The following is a 15935-nucleotide window of genomic DNA, read 5'->3' as shown; positions in this document are numbered from 1 at the left end:
GGGATTTGGGCAAAATGTGACCTACCGCCACTTTCAGTAATTGGCATATTTTCGGTATAAAAAGTAGGAATTTCAAACTGCGAATAGGTGCAGAGAGCCAGAATTTGGGTCCAAAATATGGCTCAGGTATCGGATTTGGGATGTTTAGGATATTTTGAAAACTGCAAGGGGGTTTGGGCAAAATGTGACCTACCGCCACTTTCAGTAATTGGCATATTTTCGGTATAAAAAGTTGGAATTTCAAACTGCGAATAGGTGCAGAGAGCCAGAATTTGGCTCCAAAATATGGCTCAGGTATTGGATTTGGGATGTTTCGGATATTTTGAAAACTGCAAGGGGGTTTGGGCAAAATGTGACCCACCGCCACTTTCAGTAATTGGCATATTTTCGGTATAAAAAGTTGGAATTTCAAACTGCGAATAGGTGCAGAGAGCCAGAATTTGGGTCCAAAATATGGCTCAGGTATTGGATTTGGGATGCTTGGGATATTTTGAAAACTGCAATGGGGTTTGGGCAAAATGTGACCCACCGCTGCATTCAGTAATTGGCATATTTTCGGTATAAAAAGTTGGAATTTCAAACTGCGAATAGGTGCAGAGAGCCAGAATTTGGCTCCAAAATATGGCTCAGGTATCGGATTTGGGATGTTTGGGATATTTTGATAACTGCAGGGGGGTTTGGGCAAAATGTGACCCACCGCCGCTTTCAGTAATTGGCATATTTTCGGTATAAAAAGTAGGAATTTCAAACTGCGAATAGTTGCAGAGAGCCAGAATTTGGGTCCAAAATTTGGCTCAGGTACCTGATTTGGGATGTTTGGGATATTTTGAAAACTGCAAGGGGGTTTGGGCAAAATGTGACCTACTGCCGCTTTCAGTAATTGGCATATTTTCGGTATAAAAAGTAGGAATTTCAAACTGCGAATAGTTGCAGAGAGCCAGAATTTGGGTCCAAAATATGGCTCAGGTATCGGATTTGGGATGTTTGGGATATTTTGAAAACTGCAGGGGGGTTTGGGCAAAATGTGACCCATCGCCACTTTCAGTAATTGGCATATTTTCGGTATAAAAAGTAGGAATTTCAAACTGGGAATAGGTACAGAGAGCCAGAATTTGGCTATAAAATATGGCTCAGGTATCGGATTTGGGATGTTTGGGATATTTTGAAAACTGCAGGGGGGTTTGGACAAAATGTGACCCACTGCCGCGTTCAGTAATTGGCATATTTTCGGTATAAAAAGTAGGAATTTCAAACTGGGAATAGGTGCAGAGAGCCAGAATTTGGCTCCAAAATATGGCTCAGGTATCGGATTTTGGATGTTTGGGATATTTTGAAAACTGCAGTGGGGTTTGGGCAAAATGTGACCCATCGCCGCTTTCAGTAATTCAGTAATTGGCATATTTTCGGTATAAAAAGTTGGAATTTCAAACTGCGAATAGGTGCAGAGAGCCAGAATTTGGCTCCAAAATATGGCTCAGGTATCGGATTTTGGATGTTTGGGATATTTTGAAAACTGCAGTGGGGTTTGGGCAAAATGTGACCCACCGCCGCTTTCAGTAATTCAGTAATTGGCATATTTTCGGTATAAAAAGTTGGAATTTGAAACTGCGAATAGGTGCAGAGAGCCTGAATTTGGCTCCAAAATATGGCTCAGGTATCGGATTTGGGATGTTTGGGATATTTTGAAAGCTGCAGGGGGGTTTGGGCAAAATGTGACCCACCGCCACTTTCAGTAATTGGCATATTTTCGGTATAAAAAGTAGGAATTTCAAACTGCGAATAGGTGCAGAGAGCCAGAATTTGGGTCCAAAATATGGCTCAGGTATCGGATTTGGGATGTTTGGGATATTTTGAAAACTGCAGTGGGGTTTGGGCAAAATGTGACCCACCGCCGCTTTCAGTAATTCAGTAATTGGCATATTTTCAGTATAAAAAGTAGGAATTTCAAACTGCGAATAGGTGCAGAGAGCCAGAATTTGGGTCCAAAATATGGCTCAGGTATAGGATTTGGGATGTTTAGGATATTTTGAAAACTGCAGGGGGGTTTGGGCAAAATGTGACCCACTGCCACTTTCAGTAATTGGCATATTTTCGGTATAAAAAGTTGGAATTTCAAACTGCGAATAGGTGCAGAGAGCCAGAATTTGGCTCCAAAATATGGCTCAGGTATCGGATTTGGGATGTTTGGGATATTTTGAAAACTGCAGTGGGATTTGGGCAAAATGTGACCTACCGCCACTTTCAGTAATTGGCATATTTTCGGTATAAAAAGTAGGAATTTCAAACTGCGAATAGGTGCAGAGAGCCAGAATTTGGCTCCAAAATATGGCTCGGGTATCGGATTTGGGATGTTTGGGATGTTTTGAAAGCTGCAGGGGGGTTTGGGCAAAATGTGACCCACCGCCGCTTTCAGTAATTGGCATATTTTCGGTATAAAAAGTAGGAATTTCAAACTGCGAATAGGTGCAGAGAGCCAGAATTTGGGTCCAAAATATGGCTCAGGTATCGGATTTGGGATGTTTAGGATATTTTGAAAACTGCAGGGGGGTTCGGCCAAAATGTGACCCACCGCCGCTTTCAGTAATTGGCATATTTTCGGTAGAAAAAGTAGGAATTTCAAACTGGGAATAGGTGCAGAGAGCCAGAATTTGGCTCCAAAATATGGCTCAGGTATCGGATTTTGGATGTTTGGGATATTTTGAAAACTGCAGTGGGGTTTGGGCAAAATGTGACCCACCGCCGCTTTCAGTAATTCAGTAATTGGCATATTTTCGGTATAAAAAGTTGGAATTTGAAACTGCGAATAGGTGCAGAGAGCCAGAATTTGGCTCCAAAATATGGCTCAGGTATAGGATTTTGGATGTTTGGGATATTTTGAAAACTGCAGTGGGGTTTGGGCAAAATGTGACGCACCGCCGCTTTCAGTAATTGGCATATTTTCGGTAGAAAAAGTTGGAATTTCAAACTGGGAATAGGTGCAGAGAGCCAGAATTTGGCTCCAAAATATGGCTCAGGTATCGGATTTGGAATGTTTGGGATATTTTGAAAGCTGCAGGGGGGTTTGGGCAAAATGTGACCCACCGCCATTTTCAGTAATTGACATATTTTCGGTATAAAAAGTAGGAATTTCAAACTGCGAATAGGTGCAGAGAGCCAGAATTTGGCTCCAAAATATGGCTCAGGTATCGGATCGAGAAGCAGCAGCAGCTCCAGCAGCAGCTCTAGCAGCAGCAGCAGCTCCAGCAGCAGCAGCAACAGCTCCAGCAGCAGCTCCAGCTTCAGCTCCGGCAGCAGCAGCAGCTCCAGCAGCAGCAGCTCCAGCAGCAGCTCCAGCAGCAGCTCCAGCAGCAGCAGCAGCTCCAGCAGCAGCAGCAGCAGCAGCTCCAGCAGCAGCAGCAGCTCCAGCAGCAGCAGCAGCTCCAGCAGCAGCTCCAACAGCAGCAGCTCCAGCAGCAGCAGCAGCTCCAGCAGCAGCAGCAGCAGCAGCAGCTGCTCCAGCAGCAGCAGCTCCAGCAGCAGCAGCAGCAGCTCCAGCAGCAGCAGCAGCAGCTCCAGCAGCAGCAGCAGCAGCTCCAGCAGCAGCAGCAGCAGCTCCAGCAGCAGCAGCAGCAGCTCCAGCAGCAGCAGCAGCAGCTCCAGCAGCAGCAGCAGCAGCTCCAGCAGCAGCAGCAGCAGCTCCAGCAGCAGCAGCAGCAGCTCCAGCAGCAGCAGCTCCAGCAGCAGCAGCTCCAGCAGCAGCTCCAGCAGCAGCAGCAGCTCCAGCAGCAGCTCCAGCAGCAGCAGCAGCTCCAGCAGCAGCTCCAGCAGCAGCAGCAGCTCCAGCAGCTCCAGCAGCAGCAGCAGCAGCAGCAGCTCCAGCAGCAGCAGCAGCAGCAGCTCCAGCAGCAGCAGCAGCAGCTCCAGCAGCAGCAGCAGCAGCAGCAGCAGCTCCAGCAGCAGCAGCAGCAGCAGCAGCAGCAGCAGCAGCAACAGCAGCAGCAGCAGCAGCAGCAGCAACAGCAGCTCCAGCAGCAGCAGCAGCTCCAGCAGCAGTTCCAGCAGCAGCAGCAGCAGCTCCAGCAGCAGTTCCAGCAGCAGCAGCAGCAGCTCCAGCAGCAGCTCCAGCAGCAGCAGCAGCAGCTCCAGCAGCAGCTCCAGCAGCAGCAGTAGCAGCAGCTCCAGCAGCAGCAGCAGCAGCTCCAGCAGCAGCAGCTCCATCAGCAGCTCCAGCAGCAGCAGTTCCAGCAGCTCCAGCTCCAGCAGCAGCAGCAGCTCCAGCAGCAGCTCCAGCAGCAGCAGCAGCTCCAGCTCTTCCAGCTCCAGCTCCAGCAGCAGCAGCAGCAGCAGCTCCAGCTCCAGCAGCAGCAGCTCCAGCTCCAGCAGCAGCTCCAGCAGCAGCAGCAGCTCCAGCAGCAGTAGCAGCTCCAGCAGTAGCAGCTCCAGCAGCAGCAGCTCCAGCAGCAGCAGTAGCAGCTCCAGCAGCAGCAGCAGCAGCTCCAGCAGCAGCAGCAGCTCCAGCAGCAGCAGCAGCAGCTCCAGCAGCAGCAGCAGCTCTAGCAGCAGCAGCAGCAGCTCCAGCAGCTCCAGCAGCAGCAGCTCCAGAAGCAGCAGCAGCAGTCCGCTCCAGCAGCAGCAGCTTCAGCAGCTCCAGCTCCAGCAGCAGCAGCTCCAGCTCCAGCAGTTGCAGTTCCAGCAGTAGCAGCTCCAGCAGCAGCAGCTCCAGCAGCTCCAGCAGAAGCAGCTCCAGCAGCAGCAGCAGCTCCAGCAGCAACAGCTCCACAATATCTTCCAAATTGTTGCCGTATGAAACTGAACAATTTCGAAAAAAAATCAAATCAGGTCGTCAAAAAATGTATGCAGAGAAAGCATGAACTCAATGGTGTTTTTTTTTTTGTTTTTTTTTTTGTTTTTACTAGGTAACTCACTGGGATGCTCAGCTTCCCAGTACAGTGTAAGCAAAAACTTTAAACAAAGATAGACACATCTTGAACCAGTATTTTTATTAAAATAAAAATAATACATATCACATTTTTAGAAACAGCAGCTATAGACAATATTCTTGGGGATAGGAGGGTGGGAAGGAGATTCCTTTTTTAGAGGGTTGCAGGGTAGAAGGACTATGGGAAAAAATGATAATTTTTGTCAAAATAAGAATACACTGACGTCAGTAAGCAGACAATGTGACGTCAGCAATTATTGCGATGTATGCAGACAGCTGACATCATGGTGAGACTGGCTCCTCACCACGTGTGTGTTTGTTTTTGTATGTATGCTTGTATGTGTGTGTTCAGGTGTATGCCTGGTCATGCAGGCTGGGGGTGCACTATACATAACACTGTGTTCAACATGTTGTCCGCTCCTATCCTAAAAACAACAGAAACATACACAAAATATATTATTAAGGACCAGTTGCCAGCAGGTAAACAATACTATCCTTCTGGGGAAGTAGACACGAGGAGGAAAGGTTACGCAAGAAACAGTATAATATTGCAAACACCAGTCTAATATGGCGTTTCCTCACTGAAGTATTTAACACGCACATACAAGTATAAAATATGATAATACATAAATGGAAGTAAATATTGTTTAATAATGTACAGAACTCTTGAGAGGTTACAGATTGTGAGTACACTTTCTCATGAGAGACATGACATGGGTGATGGTGTGGATCCCTGGGCATGATGAGTAAAGGGAAAGAAAGTTGGACATTTATGTATAATAGTAATAACAATATTACTATTATACATAAATTAATTCTCTAGTATATTGCTGTTGGACTTAAGCATGCTCCATATGCTTGATTATTATTAGCAATGCTTCCACTTTATTCTGCTAATCGCACTCGGCATCCACAGCCCTTTTGAGGTACACTCGAAAGTTACTGGGCAAGTTAACGTGCGGCTACATTTGCAATGTATATCCGAACTCAATTTGGCAATGGAACTGCTGATTGGATTGTCTTTATATTTAAGAGTGTGAACCAGGGCATCCAACACCATCTCAACCAAGTTGTCATGATGGGTTTGAAATGGCTTCGAAGAATTGTGTTCGCTGTTGTGACGAGTTTTGGCGTCACTTTAAAATATCTACGAAATACTCGCATTAAAGGCAAGTCTCAGTTCGTTTGGGAAATAAATAATAACAATTTAATGATACCCTATCGATTTGTGTTAGGTTAGTTACGTGTGGGGCTCAACTGTGAAATGATAATGCTGATTTAATGTACAACTTATTGGTTATTGTGTTCTGAGTAAATCTGAGGAGCAAATTGTCTGAAAAATATGTTTACCTGATCAAAGAACCAGTTGATTTAAATGGGTGGAGAAGTAATGCAATGGTAGTAACAGCCAACAATCAGAGGGACCTGGTAATCTGCATCTGAAGGGATATCAATCATATTGACATTTTTTATTGTTTTGAATATGTAGATACTGTTGCTAAAGCCAAGAATCACCAGGGTGTGGGATGAAGTCGTGTACTGCACTCTCAACATCAACCTCTACCATAAAGAAAGTTTGTTGAAGACCAATAAACCTTTTATTATCAACAAGATATTAAAGCTAAACTCCATGTTCCCCAAACTGACAACAATTTCTACAGCCATGGTATATCTCTAGTGGTTATCTTGAGGTTATCTTGAGATGATTTCGGGGCTTTAGTGTCCCCGCGGCCCGGTCCTCGACCAGGCCTCCACCCCCAGGAAGCAGCCCGTGACAGCTGACTAACACCCAGGTACCTATTTTACTGCTAGGTAACAGGGGCACAGGGTGAAAAACTTTGCCCATTGTTTCTCGCCGGCGCCTGGGATCGAACCCAGGACCACAGGATCACAAGTCCAGTGTGCTGTCCGCTCGGCCGACCGGCTCCCTAATATATATAATAAGATATTATATATCACTATATATATATATATATATCACTAAGAAAACGTGACGAAGTACAATTATACGTGAAGAATATAAAGTTACTGTCTAGTATTGATGGAAATCGTTCGTTCCAGTGACCTTCCAAAAAGGCCAATTTTCAGAAAATGTAACATTGTCCTCCGACTCATTATTGTAGGCAGGAGCTGGCAGGGTGTAGAGGGGGGCATGATGCTGCAGGAGGGGTCAAGGATAGAGAGGGGGGGGGTGTTCAGGTGCTGAGTGAGGGGTCGAGGTGTAGAAAGAGGGGGTGAGGTGTGGAAAGAGGGGGTGAGGTGTGGAAAGAGGGGGTGAGGTGTGGAAAGAGGGGGTGAGGTGTGGAAAGAGGGTGAGGTGTGGAAAGAGGGGGCGAGGTGTGGAAAGAGGGGGCGAGGTGTGGAAAGAGGGGGCGAGGTGTAGAGAAATGCGGTCAGGTGTTGCGGAAGATGGTCAGGTGCTGAGGGAAGGGATAGTGTGTAGAGGCACTAATGTAGTACTGTAGAGTTAAGTGAATTAAGCAACTTGAGTTACGTGTATTTATAAGTCGGTGACTGCATTTTAGTACAGTAAGAGTTTCAAGGGTTAAAATTGATTTTTAAAATTGGTTCATTTAATAGTTTGAAATATTAATAAATTCATGCTGGTAGTTGGTGACAAATTACTGCTTTTGAATCTCTTGTATCAAACTGAAGGATGTGGAGTAACAATCTTGACAACAGCTAGAAGTAGAGTAGTTAAGGTTACAGAGAAAGAGCAGAAGGTTTCAGTAGTTTGACAGAATTATTTAGTAGTTTGTGGCTGTGAGTTAACAGAACTACCCATTGATCTAGAACATCTTCTCCATTCAATTAAATAGTCATTTCTTAAGGAAAAATTTAGATCTGGATTTTGAATCATGTATATACCTAATTCTAATGGTTTTATAACTTCTAATTAAGTAACTGGTGAGTGCGTATCTGAGTATGTAATCATTTGAGTATCGATAGTAATTGGCTGCTTGACTTTGCAGTAATTTGAGTATTTAGCGAGTACTTATTCGTTTGACTATGTTCGGATTTTTGATTGTCCAATAAATACCAGATGGGGCTGATCACAAAACATAACACACACAACCCCACATAAACCCACTGCAGTTATTAGCTTATCTGTTGGAGAAGCCAAGTTGGTTAGAATTCTGGGAGCCCACTTTGGGGAAGGCCCGGAAGGCAAAGGCGCACTGGACCTTACAGACGTGGTCGTTGAGGATGGCCTCCGGGCTGTATGACTGGGCCAGGTGGAAGCAGTTGTCGATTTTCAGGCTCTGACACACAGGCTGAGGGAGATAGACAGGCTTAGTGAGGGAGAGGGAGAGGGAACAAACTAAAAGGCGGAGAGGCCAAATGAAGATGACAGGCCAATAAGGTAGAGGAAGGACATAGGGTGGGATTTATAGTAATAAAAAAGGCATGGAGAAGTACACAAGGAAATTACAATAACATAATGCATCTAAGAAATTCTTTAGTACAGGACAGCAGGATCAAACCTGCGTCCTGGATAACCCCCGGACGCACGCTTTAATCCATCGACTATAATATGCTAAAGACACATAGAAGTAGTTGGTGACTTCTTGATGGGAATGGCAGAGTTATCTACGGGGAAGACTGAGGGCATTTACCTGCAGGGAGGGCTGAAAGGAGTGTTTTCTATAAGGAAGTGTGAAGGGCAAATTTATAGGAAGGTGGGACACAAAGGGTGGGGGCCAGGGTGATGGGACACAAGATTTGGGACCAGGACGAGGAGACACAAGGAGTATGATCAGAACTAGAGGACAAAGGGGTGGGAACAGGGAGAGGGGACCTAAGGAAACGAGACCAGGGAAAGGGGACACACACACACACACACACACACACACACACACACACACACACACACACACACACACACACACACACACACACACACGGTGGGGACCAGGATGTAGGGGGGGGGGGACACGGGGGTGGGACGAGGATGAGGAAAGACACATAAGAGTGGGACCAGGAGGAGGGGGTCACACGCAGGGGTGGGACTAGGGTGAAGGGACATGAGGAACACACACACCAGTCGTACTTACCCCTTCCTTAGTGCAGGTGCACATAACACACGGAGATATTCTTTCAGCACCTCCAATTTCGATGTTGGTCCTGCCAACACCGCAGGACACTCTCTCCTTCCAAAGCTCCAGGTTGACACCAGGCAAGTCCCGGCATGCTACCCTGGGGTTCCTGTGGGTTAATGGGTGGAATTATGAGCTATGTCTCTAATGACTCAAATATGACACACTTTTTCATAAAATCTATATAGTCTGTATTGAAAGTATAATCACACATGCCTTGTAGAGAAAAGGAGGAAACATTTGTATTAAGTGCATCTCGAGTGTAATATGAGAGCAGAATAAAAAAAAAAACTCACAAGAAAGGATCGGGGAGGTCGAAGGCAGAGCGCTGTTCCGACTCAACAGTGTCGCAGTTTTCACAGAGCAATTTTGCCAACGTCACCTTTCGGATCTCGGTGAGCTGTGGATCAGTGAAGCGGACCAGTGGGTCAGCATTTTCATACCAGAAGCGGTCGCACATCCTCAGGTTGCGGAACTGAATGCCTAGAATGCAGCCAAAGGTGGGCCCGACCAAACCCCCATGGAGGGGCGTTTCTATCAGACCGCCAGTGAAGAGATCGATATCGTCAACGTGGGTATAGGTTCGTTTGAGGCGTTCAATGACTGGTGTTGCAATCTCACGATGGAGGTCATCAAAGTTGCGGGCCTTTGTGAGGTTGCAGAGGGCACGGTATTCGTTGTAAGGCTGGAGGCCATGGTCTCTCCCACGCTGAACGTTGAGCGAGGCAAGATCAAGACCTGAAAATGGCTTCTTTGTATCCTCGAAGAGATGGTTGGTTACTTCATCTGTGATGAACTGGTCTAGGGTCTCCATGGATACAGTGGTAAGACCACGGATAATCTCGTCCAACATCCCTGGTTGGTAAAGGAGATCAGGATTGAAGAAGTGGTCACTCAACTTCACCGGTGGGTCCCGCTTGGCAAAAATGCTGTCCATCCTCTCTAGTGAAGGCTTCAACAGCGAGTGACCAAAACGGAAGGCGATCCCAATCTCGTTCACAACAGTGGGGTTACAGTATGGGTCGTAACCTTTTATACAAGGGGCAGGATTAGTAAACTTCATTTGATATATAAATATGCATACATACACACTAAACTTAGATGACACAAAACATCTAAACGGAAACAGAAATTAAAAAAATTATTTTTTCTACAAGATGATTATGCAGGCAGGTAGGGTCTTATTTTGAATGCTTTCATAGCAAGACACTTCTAGCTTTTTATGAAAGCTAGAAGTACTACTACTCAATACAACAGCACCCTATATAACAAAAACCTATTAATCTCTACACAACAGCTTCCACCCATAAGGCCCCAAACTCCCTCACACCCTCCTCAGCACTCACCCTCAAAATAGCCCTCAGGGAGGAGGCCAAGCTCATAGAGGTTGATAGCATTCCATCCTAGCACCCTGGGGAGGAATTCATTGTAAGTGATGTGTTGGTTGACAGCCGTGACTATGCGACGGGCATTCTGGAAGAGCTGCTCATCGGTCCAGTGAGGATTGAGGGTCTTCAGTCCATGTGCTACACGGTTGTGTTCACGCATCAGCAGGGTGTGGAGGGCTGCCAGACCTGGCTGCTCCGATGCTCGAGTATCCCCTGAGGAAGATACGGGTGGAAGACAGCTAAGACGTGGCCACATAGATGTAAATTACTTTTAAAATTTTCTGAAACATTTCTGCTCAGTAATCAGAAATTTAACCCCAGTGTCCTGGAACTTACCTCCAATAAAACATTTTCCTGAAGGTGCCTGACATTCATGGTTGTCTGACTCTGTGGGCAGGAGAGGCTTGCCACGGAGAGGGTTGGTTGTGCCCTTCAATAGCCCGTCCTGTATTACAAGAGAACACACCAAACTTGTTACATTCATATTAATAAAATAATATTATTTATATTGTTTCTGTAATTGCCATTTTCCATATTTATATACTGATATATTCATTTAAGTTTACATACAAAATTGAATATTTATACAATGATTTGTTTGTGTTTATATCAGCCCAGCATCAAACAATGTTCACAATATACAGTATTCATTAAATATTGACATATTAGCATAGATGACAGTCTATTGCTGTACTTAAGTCATACCGATTATGTTCAAAGTTATTATTTTGAAGCATCTTCATACTTTTCTGACAATAAAAACATTTCCTAACTCACCGTAACCAAAACAGCTAACTTGACCTTACACACACAGTATGACAGGTTTATCCTGCGAGACAGGTGCCAGACATGTGTGAGGTTGTTATATATTATCACCAGCCATAGTATGACAGGTTTATCTTGTGAGACAGGTGCCAGACATGTGTGAGGTTGTTATATATTATCACCAGCCATAGTATGACAGGTTTATCTTGTGAGACAGGTGCCAGACATGTGTGAGGTTGTTATATATTATCACCAGCCATATGACAGGTTTATCTTGTGAGACAGGTGCCAGACATGTGTGAGGTTGTTATATATTATCACCAGCCATAGTATGACAGGTTTATCTTGTGAGACAGGTGCCAAACATGTGTGAGGTTGTTATATATTATCACCAGCCATAGTATGACAGGTTTATCTTGTGAGACAGGTGCCAGACATGTGTGAGGTTGTTATATATTATCACCAGCCATATGACAGGTTTATCTTGTGAGACAGGTGCGAGACATGTGTGAGGTTGTTATATATTATCACCAGCCATAGTCTGTTTTTAGTATTTTTACCTTGGGGTCGATGATGGATTAGTTCTTATATATGCGAGTTTAAATTCTATGATGTAAAGTGAGGCCATCGTGATATTTATGGAACCTTTCTACGTGTCTACAATAACAGTTAAATAACAGCTTTAGCCAATCACACATTGAGTGACTGGGTTGACAACCCAACTGGAGTTGGGTTGTCAACCTCTCAATAGTTGGGCTGTTGAGAGGCGGGACCAAAGAGCCAGAGCTCAACCCCCACAAGCACAAATAGGTGAATACAAATAGGTGAGTACACAGCATTTAACACAACTCCTCCAGCCACCTACCACAGGATATATTGTATATACACCTAAGAGGTATAACCTGCACCTCTCTTTATGTACACTGAAAGTTTGCTTTAGTCCTGGACAATGTTCAGGACTAACGTATACTCAGTGACTGGTCAGCAAGCTGATTTTGTTGCCCTAATAACCTTCCATAGGTTGACAGGCTTTAACCCCAACACCAAACCAAACTAGCTTATCATAGTATTAATAGTGAACAGGATTACATTGCTGGTGTACATCATATAGTGGCCAGGAGAAGGGTTGGGTGTACCTAGAGCAGTATGGGTAGAAGCTCACCTTAAGTGTTCGCAGTTGCCGTTGCTCGCACTTATCCGAGCCATAGGTATGGGACGCATCAATAAATGCAGTCACTTGGTTCATCTGCTCCCGGTAACCTGGTGGTGGGTGAGGAAGGAAGATGAGTGGTTGTTAACACCACTACACTGTGACATGCTGCCTTGTAAGAGGCTCTAGTAGTCAAAAATTAAAATGTTCTAGCTGAATATTTGTTCAGGATACCGATTTATATTTCTAAAGGATATGGAGCTGTTGCTGTTATATTCAGATGGAACATGGTGATATATTTCTAGGTAATATTGTAAAATACTTTTAGGAAACATTCCAATATACTGTAAGAAACATGGCATTATATCTGCAGATTTGGAGTTGTGTTCTGGAGATAACTGGCTTGGTGCCCTCTTTTGATAATTACTTTCTTGCGTGACTAGATCAGCGAAAGGGTCAGAATTACCAGACTAAGCCAGGTAGAGTGCTAAACCTATCACAGTAGGGAGAGAACGGGACTTACCAAGGGTAAGCTGACCAGGCATGGAACGTGTTAGAGGCATACAGAAGGGCTGTCCGGAAGAGATGTTGACCGGAGGGAAGAACGGATCATTGGGTGGGATGTGGATAGGAAAGCACTCCGGATGGACCGTCTGCGGGGAATCACAACTTCTGCAGTCCAGGATGGAGTCCTGGAACCCTGTGGTTGCAAGGAGGAGCAGGGAAAAAGGGAAGAGGCATTAGACTTCTTCAAGGGGTAGAGATAATCACAAAATATCAGCAATGTGGCACATATGGTAAATCAGTTAGTTTTGTATGCATATTGTCTGATAGTATATACAGTATATGTGTATATTATTGTATATTATATATATATATATATATATATATATATATATATATATATATATATATATATATATATATATATATATATATATATATATAATGGACACACCTTACCTTTCTTTATACCACCAGCCTTCCAAACAAACATGCATTCCTATCAATATACACAAACATGCTCCCTAAACAAGCAACATAATCACATCCAAACACACAACAATACCCCTTTCACTCATACACACACACACACACACACACACACACACACACACACACAAAAGGAATCAAAAGGCTGGCATACCGAAAGGGGAATTATGAACAGATGAGAAGTTTCCTAAGTGAAATACCTTGGGACACAGACCTCAGAGATAAGTCTGTACAGGGTATGATGGACTATGTTACCCAAAAGTGTCAGGAGGCAGTAAACAGGTTCATCCCGGCCCAAAGGGAAAAATCCGAGAAGCAACAGAAGAATCCATGGTATAATAGGGCATGTATGGAAGCGAAGAAACTGAACAAAAAGGCGTGGAGGAACTTCCGGAATAACAGAACACCAGAAAGCAGAGAGAGATACCAGAGAACCAGGAATGAGTACGTCAGGGTGAGAAGAGAAGCAGAGAAAAATTTTGAAAATGATATAGCAAACAAAGCCAAGACCGAACCAAAGCTACTCCACAGTCACATCAGAAGGAAAACAACAGTGAAAGAACAGGTATTGAAACTTAGAACAGGCGAGGACAGGTATACAGAGAATGACAGAGAGGTGTGTGAGGAACTTAACAAGAGGTTCCAGGAGGTCTTCACAATAGAACAGGGTGAGGTCACTGTGCTAGGAGAAAGTGAGGTAAACCAGGCGGCCTTGGAGGAGTTCGAAATTACGAGAGAGGAGGTCAAGAGACACCTGCTGGATCTGGATGTTAGAAAGGCTGTTGGTCCAGATGGGATCTCACCATGGGTACTGAAAGAGTGTGCAGAGGCACTTTGCCTGCCACTCTCCATAGTGTATAGTAAGTCACTAGAGACGGGAGACCTACCAGAAATATGGAAGATGGCGAATGTGGTCCCAATATACAAAAAGGGCGACAGACAAGAGGCACTGAACTACAGGCCAGTGTCCTTGACTTGTATACCATGCAAGGTGATGGAGAAGATCGTGAGAAAAAACCTGGTAACACATCTGGAGAGAAGGGACTTCGTGACAAATCGCCAACATGGATTCAGGGAGGGTAAATCTTGCCTTACAGGCTTGATAGAATTCTACGATCAGGTGACACAGATTAAGCAAGAAAGAGAGGGCTGGGCGGACTGCATTTTCTTGGATTGTCGGAAAGCCTTTGACACAGTACCGCATAAGAGGCTGGTACATAAGCTGGAGAGACAGGCAGGTGTAGCTGGTAAGGTGCTCCAGTGGATAAGGGAGTATCTAAGCAATAGGAAGCAGAGAGTTACGGTGAGGGGTGAGACCTCCGATTGGCGTGAAGTCACCAGTGGAGTCCCACAGGGCTCTGTACTCGGTCCTATCTTGTTTCTGATATATGTAAATGATCTCCCGGAGGGTATCGATTCATTTCTCTCAATGTTTGCGGACGATGCTAAAATTTTGAGAAGGATTAAAACAGAAGAGGACTGTTTGAGGCTTCAAGAAGACCTAGACAAGCTGAAGGAATGGTCGAACAAATGGTTGTTAGAGTTTAACCCAACCAAATGTAATGTAATGAAGATAGGTGTAGGGAGCAGGAGGCCAGATACAAGGTATCATCTGGGAGAGGAAATTCTTCAGGAGTCAGAGAAGGAAAAAGACTTGGGGGTTGACATCACGCCAGACCTGTCTCCTGCAGCACATATCAAGCGGATAACATCAGCGGCATATGCCAGGCTGGCCAACATACGAACGGCATTCAGAAACTTGTGTAAAGAATCATTCAGAACTTTGTATACCACATATGTCAGGCCAATCCTGGAGTATGCAGCCCCAGCATGGAGTCCATATCTAGTCAAGGATAAGACTAAACTGGAAAAGGTTCAAAGGTTTGCCACCAGACTAGTACCCGAGCTGAGAGGTATGAGCTACGAGGAGAGACTACGGGAATTAAACCTCACTTCGCTGGAAGACAGAAGAGTTAGGGGGGACATGATCACCACATTCAAGATTCTGAAGGGGATTGATAGGGTAGATAAAGACAGTCTATTTAACACAAGGGGAACACGCACAAGGGGACACAGGTGGAAACTGAGTGCCCAAATGAGCCACAGAGATATTAGAAAGAACTTTTTTAGTGTCAGAGTGGTTGACAAATGGAATGCATTAGGAAGTGATGTGGTGGAGGCTGACTCCATACACAGTTTCAAGTGTAGATATGACAGAGCCCGATAGGCTCATGAATCTGTACACCTGTTGATTGACGGTTGAGAGGCGGGACCAAAGAGCCAGAGCTCAACCCCCGCAAACACAACTAGGTGAGTACACACACACACACACACACACACACACACACACACACACACACACACACACCCACCCACACCCACACACACACCTCACCTTTGTTGACGGGGGTGAAGATGATGTCATGGTCAATAAACTGCCCCCACTGCATCACCATGAGCGTGTAGCGCACATGTGGTGCCGACACGTCATTGTGCATGTTTGTTGAGATGAGTCGAGGTGAGGGTAGGGGCCGGCCTGTCACAGAGGTGGTCCTGGGCTTGGATAGTCCTGTGGGGTACACCGGTACATGCTATGGTGAATTCACATTCGTGAGGTGGTCATG

General features: G+C 45.2%; 1 protein-coding gene across 2 annotated transcripts in view; it reads right to left on the bottom strand.

The window, feature by feature from the left end:
• Window positions 1-4964: 4964 nt before the first annotated feature.
• Window positions 4965-15935, bottom strand: part of LOC123775117 (uncharacterized) — a 131546-nt gene continuing 120575 nt past the window's right edge. For both annotated transcript variants that reach the window (XM_045770001.2, XM_045770002.2), the window contains 8 exons: window positions 15707-15880; window positions 12842-13018; window positions 12331-12428; window positions 10740-10848; window positions 10362-10616; window positions 9312-10044; window positions 8974-9124; window positions 4965-8193 (listed from right to left, as the gene is read on the bottom strand). In XM_045770001.2, coding sequence (XP_045625957.2) covers window positions 8023-8193; window positions 8974-9124; window positions 9312-10044; window positions 10362-10616; window positions 10740-10848; window positions 12331-12428; window positions 12842-13018; window positions 15707-15880 — 1868 coding nt within the window. In that variant the 3' untranslated portion in view covers window positions 4965-8022. The remainder of the gene's footprint in view (window positions 8194-8973; window positions 9125-9311; window positions 10045-10361; window positions 10617-10739; window positions 10849-12330; window positions 12429-12841; window positions 13019-15706; window positions 15881-15935) is intronic.

This window comes from Procambarus clarkii, chromosome 92, assembly GCF_040958095.1.
Source record: "Procambarus clarkii isolate CNS0578487 chromosome 92, FALCON_Pclarkii_2.0, whole genome shotgun sequence".
NCBI lineage: Eukaryota > Metazoa > Arthropoda > Malacostraca > Decapoda > Cambaridae > Procambarus > Procambarus clarkii.
Note: the sequence above shows the minus strand (reverse complement) of the source record. Positions and strands in the feature narration are given on the sequence as shown.